General features: G+C 35.5%; 1 protein-coding gene across 1 annotated transcript in view; it reads right to left on the bottom strand.

Moving 5' to 3' along the window:
- The window catches only part of LOC145270980 (large ribosomal subunit protein mL51-like), a 43,089-nt gene that overhangs the window by 4,773 nt on the left and 12,716 nt on the right, over positions 1-25,600 (bottom strand). The window contains exon 3 of the mRNA XM_080126515.1: positions 16,420-16,530. Within this exon, the coding sequence (XP_079982641.1) occupies positions 16,420-16,530 (111 nt within the window). The remainder of the gene's footprint in view (positions 1-16,419; positions 16,531-25,600) is intronic.

The raw sequence follows: 25,600 nt of genomic DNA, 5'->3' as shown, positions 1-25,600 counted from the left end.
AGCATAATTAGATCCTCCTTAAATGAGAGAAGGATCCAGGTTGTCCTCGATGGCGTTTGTCCAAAACATTTTATATAAATGCGGGTGTGCCACAGGGATCGATCCTTGGACCTTTATTATTTCTGATATTCATAAATGACTTACCTGATAAAATTATCTCTGAGATGGGTACATAGTTTTGGGATTGCTATTATTGTGGTTAGTCTCCATAAGTCTAGACATTCACCTTTCGTTCATAATTTGCTATAAGTTCTTAGTAGTAATTTCTATACATTTACAGTCTGTGAATCTTATAACATATATTTTCTTTACTCACAAGGTTTACATAACTGCGGTCTCATAACATTTCAGTATTCTGGTTTATTCATTCCAAAACTAAACTTTACTCACAAGGTTTACATAACTCCTTATAAAAGTAACAAGTGAGTAAGGATGGTCAAAGTGTACTTTTATCTACTCAAACTCTCAGTCAACGAGATTCACACATGCGATTGGAATGTCAGTTTCTTTGCTTAACAGACCACTGGCCGTGTTGGTCACAGCTACCAGCACTCCTTTCTTCCCCACCGACCTACCCTCGATAAGTCAACCAATTTAAAATTCTCACAAATGATATACGTGAGTCATTCCAAAAGTAAAGCCGCCTATTTTTTTTTTAAACCTTAGTAGCAAAAGTTGTGAGAGTAAAACTTATTACAATATTGGTATGTCTACAAAGATTTGGACGATTATATTTATTACTCTCTATTATATCTCTGAATAAGTTACCAACACTTAGAATAAACTCTCTAAAAGTAAATTCTGATATCTTTTGTGAATATCATTTATATTTATTTTTTTAATAATGTCTGTTTTCTTTTATACATCATATGTATATTTTCATATGTTTTATCAATGCATGCTTATCTTTGTGTATCTTATGTGTATCTAATTTACTCACAAGGTTTACATAAGCCAAGCAGTTTGAAAGATGTACTCTCAGACAGGGAGTCACTGGCCATTGCTATTGATGGCAGAGAAGGTTTCTTGTAATTATTGAAGGAAACCAGTTTAGTCTTGGCAGCATTGAATGTGACCATCCATTTATGTCCCCATTCCACTACAGATTGAAGGTCATCCTCTAGTGTTTTTGCCATTTATTTAGATATGTGTTCATTTGTTTTCCTGTCATGCCTGTTATAGAGTGTAGTATAGAGTATTTTCATATGTTTTATTAATGCATGCTTATCTTTGTGCCTAACTACGGTCTCATAACAGTTCAGTATTCTGGTTTATTCATTCCAAAAGTAAAGCTTCCTATTTAGTACTTAGTAGTAAAAGATGCAAGAGTAAAACTTATTGCAATATTGATATGTCTGTTGCATAGGCGGGGGGGGGTATTTTTAGAGATGACGTCTATTATATTATATATTGTTTTTGAGTGTTCAGATTGGAAAGAGGCAGGGTACATTTTTAAAGAGACATGTAATACAATTGAGGGAGATAGATATATATTTTATATATTTTATTAATGCATGCTCATCTTTATATATCTTATGTGTATCTATTTTAATGCCTGTTTTGCTTCTAAAACCAAACTCCTATCTTTACATCATCAACGCTCTGATCCCCATTTGGCATCAATTGAAATGGATGGCTCTCATCTAGAAGCCCCGTGTTTTGACAAGCTTCTGAGTTTGACCTTTACTCCTGATCTGAAATGGAACACGTACATAAAGTCTGTTGCCAAGGTCGCTGGAAAGATGGTGGGATCCTTCTACCGCTCCAGAAGATATCTCACTACTGATGCAATTCTCTATCTGTATAAAAGCCAAGTACGTCCAAGAATGGAATACTGCTGCCATATCTGGGCAGGAGCTGCTAAAAACATCCTATCCTGCCTTGACAGAGTACAAAATAGACTTTGTGGCTTAGTGGGGGATGCCCTTTTCTCTACCCTGCAACCTCTCTCCCACAGAAGAGACGTTGCGAGCCTATCCTTGTTTTATCGTTATTTCCATGGCAGGTGCTCGTCTGAACTCCAATCTCTGGTCCCCCCCCCTCGCCAATCTTTCACGAAAAACACCCGTCTAGCTGAATCCACTGTGAAAAATTTCCCCCACTCTTTATCTATGCCTAAACAAAACGTGGATTCCATGAACAAAGCTTCTTTGTTAGAACTGCACGCCTGTGGAACTCTGTGTATCTTATGTGTATCTAACATATGCGGGGGGGGGGGGTATTTTTTAGAGATGACGTCAATTATATTATATATTGTTTTTGAGTGTTCAGATTGGAGAGAGGTGGGGTACATTTTTAAAGAGACATGTAATACAATTGAGGGAGATAGATATATATTTTATATATTTTATTAATGCATGCTCATCTTTATAAATCTTATGTGTATCTATTTTAATGCCTGTTTTGCATAGCGGGGGGGTATTTTTAACTACGGTCTCATAACATTTCAGTATTCTGGTTTATTCATTCCAAAAGTAAAGCTTCCTATTTAGTACTTAGTAGTAAAAGATGCAAGAGTAAAACTTATTGCAATATTGATATGTCTGTTGCATAGGCGGGGGGGGGTATTTTTAGAGATGACGTCAATTATATTATATATTGTTTTTGAGTGTTCAGATTGGAGAGAGGCAGGGTACATTTTTAAAGAGACATGTAATACAATTGAGGGAGATAGAAGTGAGACATACATTTTACAGTCTGTGAATATTATAACATATTTTCTTTACACATATTTTAGGAGACGGATGAGTTATCAGTTCTTTTACATATGAGCAGACAGCCATTACTTCTTGATAGGGGACACATTACTTAAGATGATGGAGACATATTACTTAAGGATGTGTTTATACACAAAGTTCATTATACAAATACAATTTCACTTTACCTTTGTTTTGGTAGAATCACACAACACAAGACGGCAGTTACAAAATGATGATGTTCCTTTATTTCTTGACCAGTCAATGATTTCACATCAAGAAATTCAAAGACCTACATGATTTCAACTTCTAACCTTTCGCCTCCAAAGGTGGATTCCTTCTCCAATGTCAGCTCTGTCCATCCAACTCTCCCGACCCTCTCTTGATTCTCTCCAACTCTAACTATATTGAGAACTCATCTCTCAGCCATGGCCAAAAAACGTGCATATCGATCCCGTGGCCTGATTGATTCTCTCCAACTCTGTCTACTCAAACTCTAACTATATTGAGAACTCATCTCTCAGCCATGGCCAAAAAACGTGCATATCGATCCCGTGGCCTGATTGATTCTCTCCAACTCTGTCTACTCAAACTCTAACTATATTGAGAACTCATCTCTCAGCCATGGCCAAAAAACGTGGCCTGACATGTCTCACGTGTCTAAAATATGCACTGTTCCTCACATGTCTATCCCATTCTTTAGACCAAATTCTTCAGCCTAACTAATATGTTTGACATTTGAGATTGTGTTGTGGAATCTTAATAAAATTTTTTTAATTTGATTAATGTAAGAAGTTTATTGTAATCTTCTAGCTTTTTCAATTTAAAATTCAGTTTGTACTGTTCAGCATTTTGTTTCATTGTCATAAATTTTTTGTTATGGTTTTGATTGGATGAATTTTGGAAAAGGTTTCAGCTAGTAAGTCTGCTATGTCCTTTTTATCAGTTATTCTGGAGTTATTTTTGGGGAAAACTAATGAGCACATATCTAAGGTAATGGCCGAAACCCTAGAGGAAGACCTTCAGCCTGTAGTGGAATGGGGTCAAAAATGGAGGTAATGTTCAATGTTGCCAAGACAAAACTCGTTTCTTTTAATAATTACATGAAACCTTACCAACCACCAATAACTATCGCTACAGATATTTTACCTAAGAGCACTTCGTTCAAGTTCCTTGGCTTAACGTTCACAGGAAACAGGAGTTGAGATACATCGAGATCATTGCTAAGCCTACTGTAAAGAAGATGGGCTCTCTCTACCGTGCTAGAAAGTTACTTACACCTGAAAGTATCCTTTACCTCTACAAAGCAACCATTCTCCCATGTATGGAGTACTGCTGTCACATTTGGGCTGGTGCATCTGCTACTAGTCTCTCACTCCTGGATAGGGTCCAAAAGAGAGTCGCCAACCTAATAGGTCCCGAACTCTCATCTAAACTTCAGCCCCTTACCCAAGCAGCAAAATCCCACCCCCATACAATTGAAATCCCTAGATGTAAGAAAGCCTTTTACTCCAATAACTTCTTCCCCAGAACTGCAGGACTTTGGAATTCTCTTCTGGTTTCCTGCTTCCCCAACTCTACTGACATGCAGAAGTTCAAGTGTAATGTGAACAAACATCTTGCTGCTAAACTCCCCACATAGTACCCCTGCAACTTAGGTCCCTGATAATAGCCCCCTACATCAAAGTGGCAACGTGCCTTGTTTGGGGTGAAAATGTAAAAAAATAAATAAATAAGCCAATCCAACATACTTTTCCTAAAGAAGGACTTATAATAACATTTTTTAAATAAAGGGTTGATATCAGTAATATTACTTTTTATGTAATGTATAAAAAAATCCTGTAATAATATTTCACCTATAACATGTGAACGATTGGTTCTGTCTTGCAGCAAAGGATTTCATAGTGTGATTAAAAACAAGGGGATTTTCACTAAATACTGATAGGATTCTTTTTTTTTTTTTCATTAATAATTTCCCCTCGATTCTTAACTTTTGGATGCCTGTAATTTAATTAAATTTATTTACAGGCAAAAAACTAATATGTCTTCAAAATCAAAAATTTTTTTAAATATTTTTTATTTAACTATCATTATTAAACATTGGAAAATCCATCAAAAATGTTTTTTTCCTTTTTCATAGATAAAGTTAGAAACCATTAAAAAAAAAAAAAAAATGATTGCCCGTTCCTTAACTTTTGGACGCTACTGTGTGTGTGTGTGTGTGTGTGTGTGTGTGTGTGTGTGTGTGTATATATATATGTATCCCATATATATATATATATATATATGATCCCTTGAAAAATAAATTATTGGTACTATAGTAAATTCGAGAGCGAGTTGATGCAGTGATTGCAGGTGATTAAATAACTTACTGACTAGATGGTTTTCTAACGAATGATAAAAAATATTTTTTGTATAGTTTTAAACTTCAAAGACTATATATATATATATATATATATATATATATATATATATATAGACTAGCTGGCAGCTCGGTGTTGTCTGCTCATACAATACACTTAAACATGATATTTTAATTTATTCAGATTGCATATGTATTATTATAGAATTTTGCCCTGTGGACTAATTTGTAAAAAAATAAAAAAAAATAATAATAAATAATCATGATGTCATTCATCAAATTCTGTCTGTGTTTGTTTACAATATCACATCAGATGATATTTGAGCTTGACAATGAATGCCCTGGAAAAGTCACTTCTGATTAATGTTTACTTTTAAAATATGCAAACACAGAAATGATTTGCAGCGATTTTAAATGGTACCTCTTCTTTTATCGTAAATTGAACTCATTAATGAGAAAGTTTATTTTGTTTATATTTAGCCTAGCTAATTTATATAAACATCTTCAGTTAAAACCCATTGCTACACTTTATTCTATAAACAATAAATAACTCCCAATATAAACTATTTTAACCTTGAATAGATAGATAAATAGACAGATAGATCGATAATACAGGGTGACCCAAAAAAAAAAAAAAGCTAAATGGAGGCCATCTAGAACATATGCTGTAGAACAGAGAAAAAGGGCCAAAGACCCTAGTGTTTTGATGTGATGTTTTGAATATAATAAACTAGTTATGACCAAAGTTTCATTTCACTTGGACAAAACACAAGAAACGAGGCCTAATTAGATGGGTACATAGTTTTGGGATTGCTATTATAGTTTTGGGATTGCTATCCATAAGTCTAGACATTCACCTTTCGTTCATAATTTGCTATAAGTTCTTAGTAGTAATTTCTATACATTTACAGTCTGTGAATCTTATAATATATATTTTCTTTACTCACAAGGTTTACATAACTCCTTATAAAAGTAACAAGTGAGTAAGGATGATCAAAGTGTACTTTTATCTACTCAAACTCTCAGTCAACGAGATTCACACGTGCGATTGGAATGTCAGTTTCTTTGCTTAACAGACCACTGGCCGTGTTGGTCACAGCTACCAGCACTCCTTTCTTCCCCACCGACCTACCCTCGGTAAGTCAACCAATTTAAAATTCTCACAAATGATATACGTGAGTCATTCCAAAAGTAAAGCCGCCTATTTTTTTTTTAAACCTTAGTAGCAAAAGTTGTGAGAGTAAAACTTATTACAATATTGGTATGTCTACAAAGATTTGGATGATTATATTTATTACTCTCTATTATATCTCTGAATAAGTTACCAACACTTAGAATAAACTCTCTAAAAGTAAATTCTGATATCTTTTGTGAATGTCATTTATATTTATTTTTTTAATAATGTCTGTTTTCTTTTATACATCATATGTATATTTTCATATGTTTTATCAATGCATGCTTATCTTTGTGTATCTTATGTGTATCTAATTTACTCACAAGGTTTACATAACTACGGTCTCATAACATTTCAGTATTCTGGTTTATTCATTCCAAAACTAAAGCCAAGCAGTTTGAAAGATGTACTCTCAGACAGGGAGTCACTGGCCATTGCTATTGATGGCAGAGAAGGTTTCTTGTAATTATTGAAGGAAACCAGTTTAGTCTTGGCAGCATTGAATGTGACCATCCATTTATGTCTCCATTCCACTACAGATTGAAGGTCATCCTCTAGTGTTTTTGCCATTTATTTAGATATGTGTTCATTTGTTTTCCTGTCATGCCTGTTATAGTATAGAGTATTTTCATATGTTTTATTAATGCATGCTTATCTTTGTACATAACTACGGTCTCATAACAGTTCAGTATTCTGGTTTATTCATTCCAAAAGTAAAGCTTCCTATTTAGTACTTAGTAGTAAAAGATGCAAGAGTAAAACTTATTGCAATATTGGTATGTCTGTTGCATAGGCGGGGGGGAGGGTATTTTTAGAGATGACGTCAATTATATTATATATTGTTTTTGAGTGTTCAGATTGGAAAGAGGCAGGGTACATTTTTAAAGAGACATGTAATACAATTGAGGGAGATAGAAGTGAGACATACATTTTACAGTCTGTGAATCTTATAACATATATTTTCTTTACACATATTTTAGGAGACGGATGAGTTATCAGTTCTTTTACATATGAGCAGACAGCCATTACTTCTTGATAGGGGTCACATGATGGAGACATATTACTTAAGGATGTGTTTATACACAAAGTTCATTATACAAATACAATTTCACTTTACCTTTGTTTTGGTAGAATCACACAACACAAGACGGCAGTTACAATATGATGATGTTCCTTTATTTCTTGACCAGTCAATGATTTCACATCAAGAAATTCAAAGACCTACATGATTTCAACTTCTAACCTTTCGCCTCCAAAGGTGGATTCCTTCTCCAATGTCAGCTCTGTCCATCCAACTCTCCCGACCCTCTCTTGATTCTCTCCAACTCTAACTATATTGAGAACTCATCTCTCAGCCATGGCCAAAAAACGTGCATATCGATCCCGTGGCCTGATTGATTCTTTCCAACTCTGTCTACTCAAACTCTAACTATATTGAGAACTCATCTCTCAGCCATGGCCAAAAAACGTGGCCTGACATGTCTTACGTGTCTAAAACATGCACTGTTCCTCACATGTCTATCCCATTCTTTAGACCAAATTCTTCAGCCTAACCAATATGTTTGACATTTTCTATAATTTTGCTATAAGTTCTTAGTAGTAATTTTTGCTACACAAATTCATAATGCATTACATCTGGTTCTACAGCTGTGTTGTGGAATCTTAATAAAATTTTTTTAATTTGATTAATGTAAGAAGTTTATTGTAATCTAGGTTTTTCAATTTAAAATTCAGTTTGTACTGTTCAGCATTTTGTTTCATTGTCATAAATTTTTTGTTATGGTTTTGATTGGATGAATTTTGGAAAAGGTTTCAGCTAGTAAGTCTGCTATGTCCTTTTTATCGGTTATTCTGGAGTTATTTTTGGGGAAAACTAATGAGCACATATCTAAGGTAATGGCCGAAACCCTAGAGGAAGACCTTCAGCCTGTAGTGGAATGGGGTCAAAAATGGAGGTAATGTTCAATGTTGCCAAGACAAAACTCGTTTCTTTTAATAATTACATGAAACCTTACCAACCACCAATAACTATCGCTACAGATATTTTACCTAAGAGCACTTCGTTCAAGTTCCTTGGCTTAACGTTCACAGGAAACAGGAGTTGAGATACATCGAGATCATTGCTAAGCCTACTGTAAAGAAGATGGGCTCTCTCTAACGTGCTAAAAAGTTACTTACACCTGAAAGTATCCTTTACCGCTACAAAGCAACCATTCTCCCATGTATGGAGTACTGCTGTCACATTTGGGCTGGTGCATCTGCTACTAGTCTCTCACTCCTGGATAGGGTCCAAAAGAGAGTCGCCAACCTAATAGGTCCCGAACTCTCATCTAAACTTCAGCCTCTTACCCAAGCAGCAAAATCCCACCCCCATACAATTGAAATCCCTAGATGTAAGAAAGCCTTTTACTCCAATAACTTCTTCCCCAGAACTGCAGAACTTTGGAATTCTCTTCTGGTTTCCTGCTTCCCCAACTCTACTGACATGCAGAAGTTCAAGTGTAATGTGAACAAACATCTTGCTGCTAAACTCCCCACATAGTACCCCTGCAACTTAGGTCCCTGATAATAGCCCCCTACATCAAAGTGGCAACGTGCCTTGTTTGGTGTGAAAATGTAAAAAAATAAATAAATAAATAAGCCAATCCAACATACTTTTCCTAAAGAAGGACTTATAATAACATTTTTTAAATAAAGGGTTGATATCAGTAATATTACTTTTTATGTAATGTATAAAAAAATCCTGTAATAATATTTCACCTATAACATGTGAACGATTGGTTCTGTCTTGTAGCAAAAGATTCCATAGTGTGATTAAAAACAAGGGGATTTTCACTAAATACTGATAGGATTCTTTTTTTTTCATTAATAATTTCCCCTCGTTTCTTAACTTTTGGACGCCTGTAATTTAATTAAATTTATTTACAGGCAAAAAGCTAATGTCTTCAAAATCAAAAATTTTTTAAATATTTTTTATTTAACTACCATTATTAAACATTGGAAAATCCATCAAAAATGGTTTTTTCCTTTTTCATAGATAAAGTTAGAAACCATTAAATAGATAAAGTTAGAAACCATTAAATAGATAAAGTTAGAAACCATTAAATAGATAAAGTTAGAAACCATTAAATAGATAAAGTTAGAAACCATTAAATAGATAAAGTTAGAAACCATTAAATAGATAAAGTTAGAAACCATTAAATAGATAAAGTTAGAAACCATTAAATAGATAAAGTTAGAAACCATTAAATAGATAAAGTTAGAAACCATTAAATAGATAAAGTTAGAAACCATTAAATATATATATATGTATCCCATATATATATATATATGATCCCTTGAAAAATAAATTAGTGGTACTATAGTAAATTCGAGAGCGAGTTGATGCAGTGATTGCAGGTGATTAAATAACTTACTGACTAGATGGTTTTCTAACGAATGATAAAAAATATATATATATATATATATATATACTAGTTGGCAGCTCGGTGTTGTCTGCTCATACAATACACTTAAACATATTTTAATTTATTCAGATTGCATATGTATTATTATAGAATTTTGCCCTGTGGACTAATTTGTAAAAAAAATTTTTTTTAAATAATAAATAATCATGATGTCATTCATCAAATTCTGTCTGTGTTTGTTTACAATATCACATCAGATGATATTTGAGCTTGACAATGAATGCCCTGGAAAAGTCACTTCTGATTAATGTTTACTTTTAAAATATGCAAACACAGAAATGATTTGCAGCGATTTTAAATGGTACCTCTTCTTTTATCGTAAATTGAACTCATTAATGAGAAAGTTTATTTTGTTTATATTTAGCCTAGCTAATTTATATAAACATCTTCAGCTAAAACCCATTGCTACACTTTATTCTATAAACAATAAATAACTCCCAATATAAACTATTTTAACCTTGAATAGATAGATAAATAGACAGATAGATTGATAATACAGGGTGACCCCAAAAAAAAAAAAAAATCTAAATGGAGGCCATCTAGAACATATGTTGTAGAACGGAGAAAAAAAAGGCCAAAAACCCTAGTGTTTTGATGTTTAGAATATAATAAACTAGTTATGACCAAAGTTTCATTTCACTTGGACAAAACACAAGAAACGAGGCCTAATTAGAGTTGGGCCCGTTTATTTTTGGATCACCCTGTAGTTTATTAACTTTTAACAATGTTAATTATCCAACATATCTAAGAACGACAAGCTTCTGGGTTTGACCTTTACTCCTGATCTGAAATGGAACACGTACATCAAGTCTGTTGCCAAGGTCGCTGGAAAGATGGTGGGATTCTTCTACCACTCCAGAAGATACTCACTACTGATGCAATTCTCTATCTATATAAAAGCCAAGTACGCCCAAGGATGGAATACTGCTGCCATATCTGGGCAGGAGCTGCTAAAAACAGCCTATCCTGCCTTGACAGAGTACAAAATAGACTTCGTGGCTTAGTGGGGGATGCCCTTTTCTCTTCCCTGCAACCTCTCTCCCACAGAAGAGACGTTGCGAGCCTATCCTTGTTTTATCGTTATTTCCATGGCAGGTGCTCGTCTGAACTCCAATCTCTAGTCCCCCCCTTGCCAATCTTTCATGAAAAACACCCGTCTAGCTGAATCCACTGTGAAAAATTTCCCCTACTCTTTATCTGCGCCTAAATCAAAACGCGGATTCCATGAACAAAGCTTTTTTCTTAGAACTGCACGCCTGTGGAACTCTGTTCCGTCTGCCTGCTTCCCACCTGACTACAACTTGGATGTGTTCAAGTCCAACACACTGTGTAAAAAAAAAAAAAAGAACACTGCCAGACATATGAATTAGCTTTGTGGAAACAATGCAGAGATAAACGTGTTCGTAACATACATGGGAGCGGGGGGGGGGGGGGAGCTTAAAGTATTTTGTTCCTATAGCATCTTTTTTTTTGTTTCTTTTTTTTTTTTTTTGCATACCAATAGCATTTTGTACGCTAATAGTAAACTAATACAAATCGGTTTATTTTAAAATCAAAATAAATCTTTAGTTGACAACACATGTTTAAGTAAATGGCAAAAACACCAGAGGAAGTCCTCCAATCTGTAGTGGAATGAGGACGAAAAAAGCCGAAAACTAATTTTTGTACGACATGGAGAATTAAGGTCCAGATAAAACTTTGGCTCATCCTTATGTTGTCAGGTGGAGGTACACAGTCTCACACAAATGACTTTTTTCAGCATAATGCAGCTCTGATGGGAAGTCAGAAATAAACAATAGATTATACTAGCAAAAGTACCCGTCGTTGACTGGATTCAAACACAGCCTACAGAAAATGGACTCTGATTTATGAAAGTATGATAGTTTAGTAAAAGGAAGGGTTGTAAATTTGGGTTGAATTTGGGGGTATCAAAACCAAAGCAAAATATGATGAAAGTAAAAATAAAATAGATAAACCCCATAATTTATTATACCATACCTGCTCACACTGAAACACTTATCACAATATTTTGTGGATCTATATTAAAAAAACCTTGTTAAACTTTGTGACATATTTCCATTCTATGGAGGTCAGGTGCGAACGAACACCCCATAATTTTATTATACAATATTTCTTCAAACTGAAACATAATTATCAAAGTATATTTACGCAGATAGATATGAAAAGTCTTTATTAAAGTGTGTGCCTATTTCCATTCTTTAGAGGCCAGGCGCGAACGCAGACCCCACAATTTTATTTTACCATCCCTGTTTAAGTTAAAACATACTTATCAAAGTATTATTATGTACATCTATATCAAAAACACTTGTAAACGTTTTTTTTTTTTCATTTTAAAATTTTTTATTTCCATACTTTGTGGACCAGGCACGTACGCAGACCCCACAATTTTATCATACCATCCCTATTTAAGTTATCAAAGTATTATTATGTACATCTATATAAAACACTTGTAAACGTTTTTTTTTAATTTTAAAATTTTTTATTTCCATACTTTGTGGACCAGGCGCGAACGCAGACTCCACAATTTTAATGAACCACCGTTCTGCCAGATCAAACATACCCATTCCTGTGTCTCGATACATCTTCTATCATTATATGTAATCAGTTTTTTAAAACAGTCAACCATATAGGAGCCTATTTGTGACCACACACACACACACTCAGCTTATGATTAAAGGAAACCTTCTCAACCACTAATAGCAATGGCTAAAGATACATTAAATGAAAGTACTTCTTTCAAACACCACGGCTTAACGTTCACAGGGACCATGAGTTGGAACAGATGCATTCAGAGCATTGCCAGGGAGACTGCGAGAAATCCAGGTTGTCCTCGACGGTCATACATTTAAACAATATGACATAAATGTGGGAGTGCCTCAAGGGTCTATCCTTGGACTTCTATTACTCCTAATATTCATAAATGACCTCCCTGATAAAATTGTCTGTGAGATGGGTATATATGCTGATGACACCATGCTCTATAACAGACATGACAGGAAAACAAATGAACACATATTTAAAGAAATGGCAGAAACACTAGAGGAAGACCTCCGATCTGTAGTGGAATGGTGACAAAAATGGATGATCACATTCAATGCTGCCAAGACTAAGCTTGTTTCCGTCAATAATTACAAGAAACCTCAACTCTTAATTCTAAAAACAGTGAATCAAGTAGGATAACCATTGCATCAGCATGCCACGATATTTAAAAAGTGTTTTCAAACTACAGATTCTTAACGTAAGTCATCTGTAATGTGAAATTAAACAAAAAATGTTTGTGGAAATGTCGGTATCGGTTAATTATATTAATTCATAGAACGAAAAGACACGGTAAAATTCCATTCCAGTTTTTTTAAGCAACTACAAAGTAAAGCAAACGCAAACTGGTGTTCCTTCGTAAAACGTAACTTTATTTTGAGATGAGGTGTTTTCATTTATTGAGATTGTCGGACTGACTTCCTTAGACACCAAGTCGGTTTTTAATGTGGGGAAAATCCAGCCCTTCAAAGAGAGGCACTCTGGATAGGAACAAAGATTAAAATTGTCTCGGTTATGAAGGATTTTTCCTCTACTGACTGAGGACCAAAAAGGTGAAATGTAGCATCAGGACAGATACTACACTGTGATCTCGTTTTGAGTAGTTGTAAAAAACGTTTCGGTCGTTTTGCACTCAGGCCTTCATCAGGTGTTTTGTATCGAACTGGGGAACCGTTTGCTAGGAGTCTTGAACCCAACCCTTTATTATTATTACGGGGGTACCGTGTTCGGACTCCAGCTAGGCTCTGGGACATTCAAAACAGAGAATCAGCAACTATGTTGGTTAAATAATAATAAAAAAAATGTTTTGGTAAGTGAGTATGAGAATCGAACCCGTACCCTTGAGTTGGAAATTAATGTGTGAAAAAAAAAAAAAAAAAAAACGTGCGACGTGTTACCATTGGGCCACCGCGACATACAGCGTAGACGTGTTTGAATTTATTTATTTAACTATAAAAACAGGCGTGCACAATAAAAGTTAACTCTGCTGCTTCCACTTGACCTAATTAAGAAGGTCAAATAGAAGTCACACAGTTGTTTACCTAAATTTGACTTCTTTTTTTTTTTCCCCCAACAGATGTTGGGGAGAGGAAAAACACCTCCCAATTGTCCAGATTGTCTGATCATGCTTCTGGACATTTCCCGGCGTAATGCCGAGGATTTGTTAACTTTGAATTAGTTTCGCTTTTTATACGAAAAAGCCTCATCAACACGCGAGAAGCCAAAATAGCAATAATTTTGTAAAAGTCGACATAAATAAATCTAGATGCGACGCGCTTTCCCAAATCATACATATTATTATTTAGGACCCATATAAACAGTTGTAAGCGATCATAACGACCCCGGAACCGTGTGCGAGAAAAGCCTTTTGAAGACATACACGAAATGGTCACACACATTTTGCCTTTTATATATTGTGTTCAATATAAATTTTAGTTATTGTCGAGTAGATATCTCATTGCTAATGCAATAGTCTATCTATATAAAAGCCAGGTATGTCCAAGTATGTTTTGTTTATTCACAACGTTTCAGCCAACTATTCCTCTGGCCCGTGGCGCAGTTGATAGAGACGTTGAATCTCTACAGTTCCAGATGAACATTGTCTGAAGATAGTGGTTTCAATCCCACCCAAAGTGAGCCAGAGGTTAATTGGCCAAAAATGTGGTGAGACGACAACAACTACGGATGGCAGTGATGGCTGAGAATCCAGTTAGGAGATTCGAAGTTCCTATCCGTCGCAGTTACCACCTGACGAAGGCCAGAGGAATAGTTGGCCGAAACGTTGTGAATAAACAAAAACAATAAAAGATCAAAAAAACAACAACTAATAAAGATGAAAATAATAGTCCGAAATAAAAATAAATAAATATATATATATATATATATATATATATTTTGTTTTATTTTACTTCAGTCGAAGTTCTCAGAAATCAAGGGGCCCACGACCTGGGACTAACACTTGAAGTCTATATGAGATACATAGATATTCGAATGTTCCATTTAAGTTCTTTATCTCTCAAGCACTGAGTTAGTAAAGAAATTGAGAACATAATTTTCCTTCTCCCTAATTAACCATTTTATATGTTGTAGTATATCTTTCATGTTGGTCTCATGGTCTTACTGGATTCCAGGACAAGAATTTGTCTAGTCTGGTGGAGTATCCAGCTTCGTGCTATTACTTGAGGTAATATCACTTGGAGAAGGTGCACCATTCCTCGGAAAATCTGTAGAGTAGCCGTAGTGAGGAGATCTTATTTGGGCTGCAAATACTATGTGATTTTGAATATTTGGTCAGGGTTTACTTCTATGGAAAAAGTATCCTCATGCCAGATTGTTCTGACAAACCCCTGTACAGAGAGACCTTAGACACTCGAGGACAGTGTCTAGTAGGCATTCGATTTCTCTCTATATATATATATATATATATGAACAAATGATTAATAAACTTTGGATTTACTTGATTCTTCCAGCCTTGGCAGACGCGTTTTAAATATTCTCTCCAGTGCTTTTTCTGTGCACATTTGAACTTGAATTCTGCCTTTTGGATCATTTTGGACCATCTTCCAATTAAACGATTCCTTTGGAACTTACCTGTTGGATTGGAAGTTTTTAATTCGACCGTGTTTGGATTTTACCATTCTTGGATTTTTTACCCTTCACCGGACTATCCATTCATGTGAAATCTTTTCATCATTTTTCTTTTACCTCCTATTCGCCTTACCTCACCCTTTTTTTTAACCAAGTAAGATCTGTGACTTACTTTTGGTTTCATTAAATCCTTTTACATGCAAAATCCGATCCAGCATTTTGCTAATTCCTGCCCTCTGATGAGAAGGAGAGTATTTCTTCGAAACTCCGCGGATTAAGGACTATCCACTTATCTTGTGCTTCCTTTTTAAAATTAAATATGTTTTTAACTCTTTTTCAAGATGTTTTTTTTCACACTTTAATTTCAAACTTTGCCTCAAGGGTTCGGGTTCGATCCTTATACTCATCTACCAAGACTTTTTTTTTTTTATTATTATAACCCCCCCCCTCCCTGGAGTTTTGATTCACTCAAAACATCCGGGCATCGCCGGGTACCCCACCCACCCCCGCTAGTATTCCTTAAAATCCAATTTTATGAGAACCAGTCTATCGTGAAATAAACATTCATTCGTAGGGGGTTTCACGGTTAATTACCAATTAACTAACCACTTGACTTGGTTCTCTGGTGGCCTATCAAATAAAACATAAATTTTCACTGCTTGGGAAATATATTTCTGACATCCACTTAAAGTCTTCAACTATCCATCTTGTGAGGGGTGGGGGGAATCATTTTGATTATCTGTTAAAAACACAGATTCCGTTTCTTCCATCATCATCTTCATCACTGTTAGATTCAACAATGCAAAATCTCCTGAACTTGTGTTAAAAGGACCTACCAAGAGACCGACTGCCTCTCGACCCACCAGCAAAGCTCTCCATCGTTGGCCGGTGCCCCGTCAGGTCACAAAGTTACCTGACTTGATTTTTTTTCAATAAAAATTTTAAAATAAAGTTTTAGTGTTGTATTCTTTAGGGCAACAACTTTATCGTTGTGCCTTGTATATGATAAATCATCTGATATCTTTAAACATACGCACCCAAAAAAAGAAATGAAAAATGTTTTTTTCTACATACCAATATAATCATTTTGTCCAAAGAGAGCCTTTTCCCTACTCCAGGCATTTTTCACTTTGTAGGTTGGTTTAGCTATTATCTTGTGGTCGTCTTCAATACGCGGCAACAGACCTGCAGCAGAATGGAAAAATAGAAAAACAAATGCGTAAACAAAGGGGTCTATCAGATTATAGCAATAGTTGTTTCTGCGCCCTTATCTCTCACATTCGCTGCTGCCAAAGAGGAAGGTGAGAGTTACGGGTGCATCTGGTGATGTGTTCGCCAACTGATATCAACTCATTCTGATCTGTTCCAGGCCACAACATGCATTCCATTGTGCCAGACTGGAAACTGTCCTCAATTCAAAACTGCCCTCAACCATTGCAAACCCAGAACGGTTTGTAAACTGTCCTTAACTATCATAAATTGTCACAAAATTCACTGTCACACCTTGATTAACAATCCTGTCTCAGCTTTCTTTTGTGTTCCTAAGTGAACGACTTACTCCCCATTCGTACATATTTTCAATGTTCATTTCAAAGGATTTTTCAAAGTTTTTCAAGGCCTTCTCCAGACAAAATTCAAGTTTTTAAAACAAAGTTTGAGGTTTGTTTTACAATCCACAGTGATTCAATAAAGTGGAAAAAAGAGCAATTCATCATTGGAGACTCCCATTCGTAGAAGGAAAGTTTTTGGGGTAGGGGTGGGGGGGCATTTTTATTTTTTTACTTAATTTTTTTTACTCTCCCCTTCCCCAAAAAATAAAATGGAAACAAGAAAGAGAGAAAAAAAAATTGTGATAATTGAAAACAAGGCCAGCCGGGTCGAAAAAAACAAATTGAGTTATGTTCCTTTATCACAAAACTACCTGGGGTAGTTTTGTGATAATGGAACATAACTCTTGTATCCACAATACCTGGGGTAGTTTTGTGATAATGGAACATAACTCTTGTATCCACAATACTACTATGCAATTTCAGAACTATATATTTTAATTTTATTTTGAATATTTAAAAAATATTTTAAATGGCACTTTTATTACTACTTAAAAAATAATTTAATAATATTTATTTCGATTTTTAATACAGGGTGTCCAAAAAGTCACTAAAGGGTTTTGAACTTGAATAGATTCTTTATTTTTGACTAGCGGGGGTACCCGGCGTTGCCCGAGTGTTTGTTTCCGGGACGGGGGGGAGTTTTAAAAAATGTTATGGTAGGTAAGTAGGAAGGATCAAACCCGGAGTCATGAGTAAAAGTAGGAAAATAAAGTGTGAAAAAAAACAAAAAAAAAAAAAAACATCTGCAACATTAACAGTTCGGCCACCAAGAAAAGTCCATTCCAGTTGTTTAGGAAAAAACAAAACAAAAAAAAACGACTACGGTAGGTCGGCGCGAACGTGAAAATATAATGTGAATTGTCCAGCACGCTAACCACTACGCCACAGAGCACTGCAGCTTAGTTTAGTGATTTTTAAATAACTTCACATGAAAGAACTACGAAGCCAAACCGGTGTTCTCTTCTTAACTGTTCCTTGTGAACGATCCCCAAACGGTGTTAAGTGGTGGCAGGGGGAGGAGGAATTTATTAGAGAGAAAATATTTTACCACTTCCATTGATCTTAACCGATTTTGGCCGTGACTTCTCAGCAGAAAAAGTATAGAAATCTAAGATTATCGAGGAATTTGAGAAATAATAAGCCTACAACACACCTCAGATATTGTTCTGCCGTTTGTGCATATTATATTTGCATGAAATATCTTGATTTTTAATCCTATTAAGGTCAAAATCCGACGAGAAAAAATGAGTTCATTTTATTTATATAGAGATAGAGATTATATTTTTCTGTAATTTTAACAATCTGGCTAAGACATTGGGAAATATCTTATTACAAAAATGTAAAATTCAAACAATCTTTATTTATGAAAAGATAATGTCTTTTAAATGTACGTAGTACAATGGGGAAAGGAGTGGCTGGTTACTTTTAATGCATCTAAAACCAAGCTTCTCTTTTTACATCATCAACATTCTGATCCACATCTGGCATCAATTGAAATGAATGGCTCTCGTCTTCAGGAGGCCTCAAGTTTTGACAAGCTTCTGGGTTTGACCTTTACTCCTGATCTTAAATGGAACACGTACATCAAATCTGTTGCCAAGGCCGCTGGAAAAATGGTGGGATCTTTCTATCGATCCGGTAAATATCTCACTGTTGATGCTATTCTCTATCTATATAAGAGCCAGGTACATCCAAGGATGGAATACTGTTGCCGCATCTGGACAGGAGCTGCTAGAAAGGACGTGTCCTGCCTTGATAGAGTTCAAAATAGACTTCGTAGCCTCGTAGGAGATGTCCTTTTCTCTTCCTTGCAACGTCTATCTCACAGAAGAGATGTTGTGAGTTTGTCTCTGATGTATCGTTATTTTCATGGAAAGTGTTCGAATGAGCTTCAATCTATGGTCCCCCCTCGCCAAACTTTCACAAGAAACACTTGTCTAGCTGTAAACACTATCAATAATTCCCCCACTCTTTATCTGTGCCTAAACCTAAACGTAGATTCCATGAACAAAGCTTCTTTCTTAGAACTGCACGCCTGTCGAATTGTCTTCCGTTTTCCTGCTTTCCAGCTGACTACAATATGGTTGTCTTCAAGTCTAACGTAAATAAGTTCTTGATGAGCCGTTCCATATAAGTTATCAAATTTACCAAATTTTCATTACTAATGATTACTATATAGTCCAATGTCTACTGTACACTCTTTAACCCTTATCCTTGAGTGGCCTCTTGGCCTTGATAAGTGGTGATGCCTATGTAAAAAAAAAAAAAAAAAAATGTTGCCCATTTTCAGCTTCGCATATTTGTGTTCTTTTCCAAAACATTATTCATGACAGATTGCAGAATCTCTGGATTGCGATTTAAATCACTTATTTCATTCCTGATGTTTTCTTTCAATTCTTGCAAGGTTTAGGGGTTGATGGATTTGATGTACGTGTCCCATTTCAGATCAGGAGTAAAGGCCAAGCCCAGAAGCTTGTCAAAACATGGAGCCTCCCCAAGATGAGGGCCATTCATTTCAATTGATGCCAGATGGGGATCAGAACGTTAATGGTGTAAAGATAGATGCTTAGTTTTAGATGCATTAAAATTAACCAGCCACTTCTTTCCCCATTGCACCACGTGTTCAAGATCAGAGGAGAGAGAATCAGAGATAACTTGGTCGTTTACAACCTTTGATGTGTTACCATAGATGGTAGTGTTGTCAGCACAAATTGGTAGTAGCTTTTTGGTATGATAGAGGCACGTGAGAAAATGAATCCATCCACGTTTAAAATAACATAGCTGACGTAATCACTATTTACGGTAACTTGTCATATCTTATATTATCTACTAGGGGGGGGGGCACCCAGTGTTGATCGGTCATAAAATACGATTGAATAGGCTACAAATCTATTTTGAACTCAGCCAAGGCAGGATAAGGTCTTTCTAGCAGCTCCTGCCAGATGTGGCAACAGTACTCCATCCTTGGTGTACTTGGCTCTTATACAGGCAAAGAATTGCATTTGTTGTTGCAGTCAGATAGAATTGAACCATTAACTCTCGTTGTATCTCATGCTAATTTCTTTTATTATTTTTTGTTCATCAACCTGTACGCTTGAACTTACATTCTTGAATAGGACCAAACTATTGAAGAAACAAAGCTGATAGCCATTAGTCGCATGCTCTCGTGTAATGAATGAATGCGTGAATGTAGGATTGACATGAAATTCTCAAAGATAAACTAAAATGCCCTTTTCTCTACCCTGCAACCTCTCTCCCACAGAAGAGACGTTGCGAGCCTATCCTTGTTTTATCGTTACTTCCATGGCAGGTGTTCGTCTGAACTCCAATCTCTGGTCCCCCCTCGCCAATCTTTCACGAAAAACACCCGTCTAGCTGAATCCACTGTGAAAAATTTCCCCCACTCTTTATCTGTGCCTAAATAAAAACGTGGATTCCATGAACAAAACTTCTTTCTTAGAACTGCACGCCTGTGGAACTCTGTTCCGTCTGCCTGCTTCCCACCGGACTACAACTTGGATGTCTTCAAGTCCAATGTTAACAAATTCCTAATGAACTGCCCCCTTAAGTAAACACTTCATCAAATCTCCACACTAACGTAATGTACTTGCAATAACCCTTATCCCCGAGTGGCTTCTGGGCCTTGATAAGTGGTGATCACTGTGTAAAAAAAAAAATGACCGAAAAATGGGCTGAAATGACTTAAATAAATAAAAAGTAAATGACTTAGAATGACTTTAATAAACTTACTGATGAATTGAATGGCCTTAAGAATGACTTGAATGCTTAAAAAATAACTGGAATCCTTCAAAAACAACTTGAATGATCTGGAGAATGACTTAAATTGCTTTGAGACTGACTGGTTCTAAAGTGGGTTGTCATTTTACATTGAATTAATAGAGAAAAGTGATCCCCCACTTTATATCGCAATAAGTACAGCATGTAGTAAGAACAGATACTACACTTTGACCTTGGCCAAAAGACCAAGAAAAGCTTAAAAAGGCTAAGAACAGCATCTATTAATAACAGACCTTTGATCTTAACCAAAAAGGCCAAGCACAAAAGTGTTACGGACAGACCGACAGACTGACCGACCAACAGACGAAGTGACTTATAGAGTCGCTTGCACGCGACTAAAAATATAGTGCAATGTCCATTTTCAAGACTTTTCAAGGCCTTCTCAAGACAAAATTCAAGTTTTCAAAATAAAATGTTGGGTTTGTTTTACGACCCACAGTGATTCAAAAACGTTATAAAAAAATCAAATATTTATTTGTTATAACAAATAAATGTTGCCATAGCCAATGTCCAGAATTCAACCTAATTTAAAATACAGAAAAAAATCCTTATAATCTACGTGCATTATTTTTTTATTTCGAATATTAATTCTCTTTACAACTTTTATATTTACAATCAAGATGGTTGCCATCTTGTTCATGTTTTTTGGCCTCATTTTCAGTTAGTTTATATACAAAGAAAATTTTTCTTTGAGGGGAGTCATTTTATTTATGACGGCTGCCACTATTCTTCCCCTTGTGCCCCCCCCCCTCCCAAATTAAATTATAAACGAAAGCAAAAATAAAGAAAAGTGAGAAAAAATTTGTGATAATTGAAAATTAGACCGATTATGTCCCTTTATAACAAAACTAGGCAAGGCTATGATGAAGGGAGATAACTCTTGCATCCACAATTTCAGAACAATGTATTTCGATTTTATGTTCGATATCTTAAAAAATATTTTAACGGTATTTTTATTAATACTTAAAAAATTATTTCATTTTTATTTTTAATATTTCGACACAAATTTTTACTGGATATAAAGAATACAATTTTCAAGGCCTTTTAAGACATTTTCCATATTTTCAAGGATTTTTCCAGTTAATAGAAATAGTCGTTTCCAAGGCAAAAGTAAAAATTCAAAAACTTTTCAAATCTGTATGAACCCTGTAGAAGACATGCGATCTATTAAATAAATAAAAACACAAATATTAATCAAGTACAAACGTAAATAGGAACGTGAACACTATCAAATCGATGCAAAGTAACTGCTTGCCTATATAAGTGGAATTATTTGAAATCCAGGTACTTATATTATAATATTTTTGCATATTCTCATAGAAAATCACCCTAAATCTTAGTTAGACTAAAAATAAACAACTTAATTCTTTCAAAAACCTTTTTTTAAAAATATTTATATACGCTTTTTGTGCAAGACAAAAAATGTCAATTGTTAACTTTTGGGGAAATTTTAACATTTAAAATTTAATTAAAAATAGTATAAAAAGTTTTACATTATTCTGCTTTCTATATGATAAAATTCAGGGTTTTATCTTTCTGGAAAAAAAAAAGTTACTCAGAAATCATGGATTTTAATAAATGTAATTTCGTTTTAAAAAACAACTTGATTTTTCGGCCATTTTTGGTGGTGCCTAATATGAACCCTTAAATCTATTAAACAAATAAAAACACATTAATCCAGATCTGTACCGATTTGATATAATTGTCAGTCAAAATTTCACATATTGTGAGACATCTGTGGATATACCAATGGATCAGGTACAAGGCAAATACCTAATGAGTGTTTTCAAAGATTATGCCATAAGTCTTCCAAACTGATTAAAAGAGGATTACATGAGAGATTCCTATATCGATGATATAAGACTTTGACGATATAGTTGTGCCCGCATCAAAGTGATCACAAGTTTGGCTTAACATCAAAGCAACTCCTGACCTGAAATGGAACACGTACATAAAGTCTGTTGCCAAGGTCGCTGGAAAAATGGTAGGATCCTTCTACCGCTCCAGAAGATATCTCACTGCTGATGCAATTCTCTACCTATATAAAAGCCAAGTACGTCCAAGGATGGAGTACTGCTGCCATATCTGGGCAGGAGCTGCTAAAAACAGCCTATCCTGCCTTGACAGAGTACAAAATAAACTTTGTGGCCTAGTGGAAGATGCCCTTTTCTCTTCCCTGCAACCTCTCTCCCACAGAAAAGACATTGCGAGCCTGTCTTTGTTTTATCGTTACTTCCATGGCAAGTGGTCGTCTGAGCTCCAATCTCTGGTCCCCCCTCGCCAATCTTTCATGAAAAACACCCATCTAGCTGAAACCACTGTCAATAATTTTTCCCATTTTTTATCTGTGCCTAAATCAAAACGTAGATTCTATGAACAAAGCTTCTTTCTTAGAAGTGCACGCCTGTGGAACTCTCTTCCGTTTGCCTGTTTCCCACCTGACTACAACTTGGATGTCTTCAAGTCCAACACAAACAAATTCCTGATAAACCGCCCCCTTAAGTAAGGCACTTTTTAAAGTTAATAATAGAAATAATCTCTGAACGTATATACTATTCACTGGACAAAGCGAGGGAGAGTAGAGCGGTAGGCTTTTGACAGAGTGTGGCATGAAGGTCTTCTCAGGAAAATCAGATCATACGGTATCACTGGAAGAATACTTAACATAATTAAATCCTTCTTAGATAAGAGAAAAATCCAGGTTGTCCTCGACGGTCGTACATCTAAACAATATGATATAAATGCGGGAGTGCCTCAGGGGTCTATTCTTGGACTTCTATTATTCCTATTATTCATAAATGACCTCCCCGACAAAATTGTCTGTGAGATGGTATATATGCTGATGACACCACGCTCTATAACAGGCATGGCAGGAAAACAAATGGCAGAAACACTAGAGGATGACCTCCAATCTGTAGTGGAATGGGGATAAAAATGCTACCAAGACTAAACTTGTTTTCTTCAATAATTACAAGATACCTTCTCTACCACCAATAGCAATGGCCAAAGACTCTTTATCTGAGAGTACATCTTTCAAACTCCTCGGCCCAACGTTCACACAAAACATGAGTTGGAACAATTACATTAAAAGTATTGGCAGGACCGCTGCAAAGAAGGTAGGTTCTCTCTACCATGCTAGAAAGCTACTAACGCCCGAAAGTATTCTGTACCTCTATAAGGCCACCATTCGCCCATGTATGGGGTATTGTTGTCCAACTCCCTACATAGTACCCCTGTAGCTTATGTCCAACTCCCTACATAGTACCCCTGTAGCTTATGTCCAACTCCCTACATAGTACCCCTGTAGCTTATGTCCAACTCCCTACATAGTACCCCTGTAGCTTATGTCCCTGATAGTAGCAACCTACATCAAAGTGGCAACGTGCCTTGTTTGGAGTGAAAATGTAATGAAAAAAAAATAAAAATAAAAAATAAGTCCTTTCCAAGGTAAAAAGTAAAAATTCAAAAACTTTTTGAGTCTGTACAAACTCTCTAGACGACTTGTGATCTATTAAGCAAATAAAAACACAAATTTATTTCAATTTTATTTTTAACATTCCGACAAAAATCTTTACTGGACATAAAGAATACAATTTGCAAGACATTTTCCATATTTCCAAGGATTTTTCAACGTAATAATAGAAATAAGTCCTTTCCAATGCAAAAGTTAAAATTCAAAGACTTTTCAAGTCTGTAGAAACCTTGTGATTTATTAAGCAAATAAAAACACAAATATTAATCTGGGTCTGTATCGATTTGATATATAATTGACCGTCTAAATTTCGCATGTTGAGACATCTGCGGATATACCAATGGATCAGGTACAAGGCAAATACCTAATGAGTGTTTTCAAAGATTATGCTGCAAGTCTTCTAAACTGATTAAAAGAGGATTATGTGAGAGATTCCTATATCGATGATATAAGAATTTGATGAGATAGTTGTGCTCGCATCGAAGTAATTACAAGTTTGACCTAACATCAAGGCAACTATTAGAAGAAATGTGCTCTATGACTTAAACAGAACAGGGTGGGCGACATCTATCTAAAGCGAAAATGTATGTATGTATGTATGCTTTTCCTCGATGTCCACAAAAGGCTTCTTTCAGAGAAGCGCTTGCTCGGTTCACAACTTCTTAAAACTTTTTATATCATCTATAAATTGTAATATCTCACACTTAACCACGGAGCTCGCCTGTCTATTTAATTTTATTGACTTTCAAACGTTAATTAGTCCACATTTCCCGCATCGACATGCATTACATTTGGTTTTCGGTATAAATAAAAAACGAAACTCGACTCTAAAACAGGCCCAGAGCCAGTGAACGTTTTGCCAATGTCGACTTTGTCATCTCAGACGGGGGAGCGGGTTTTTAAAAACAAACAAACCGATTTATTGACTTCATTAAAAACTGTCCCGCACAAAATGCTGACTGCTGAATACTTATCGCCGTTACGTCAATCAAAAACGCGCACCTGTTTTTTTTCACACTTTACTATTTTCCAACTGCGCGTCGTCAAGGCTTTGTGTTTTTTTTTCACGGGCACCTGTTTTTTTTCACACACACCTGCAAACACCCAGGCAACGCCGGGTACCTCTCGCTAGTATATATATAAAAACGAAAATGTGTGTATGTATGTGTGTTCGCTTTTTGTGTATGTCTACAAAAGGCTTTTTTCGCCGTCATTCTCGGTTGGCTCGCTCCTTCTTAAAACTTTTTATATGCTGTCTAAATAATAATATCTACGACTAAGGAACTCTGGTCGCAGCTATCTTTAATTTACCCAACTTTTACAAGCTATTTTCAAGATATTTTTTGATCTTCCAGCGCAAAACTAGGTCAAACAT

Source organism: Euprymna scolopes, chromosome 46 (assembly GCF_053919585.1).
Source record: "Euprymna scolopes isolate OS-2025 chromosome 46, ASM5391958v1, whole genome shotgun sequence".
NCBI lineage: Eukaryota > Metazoa > Mollusca > Cephalopoda > Sepiida > Sepiolidae > Euprymna > Euprymna scolopes.
Note: the sequence above shows the minus strand (reverse complement) of the source record. Positions and strands in the feature narration are given on the sequence as shown.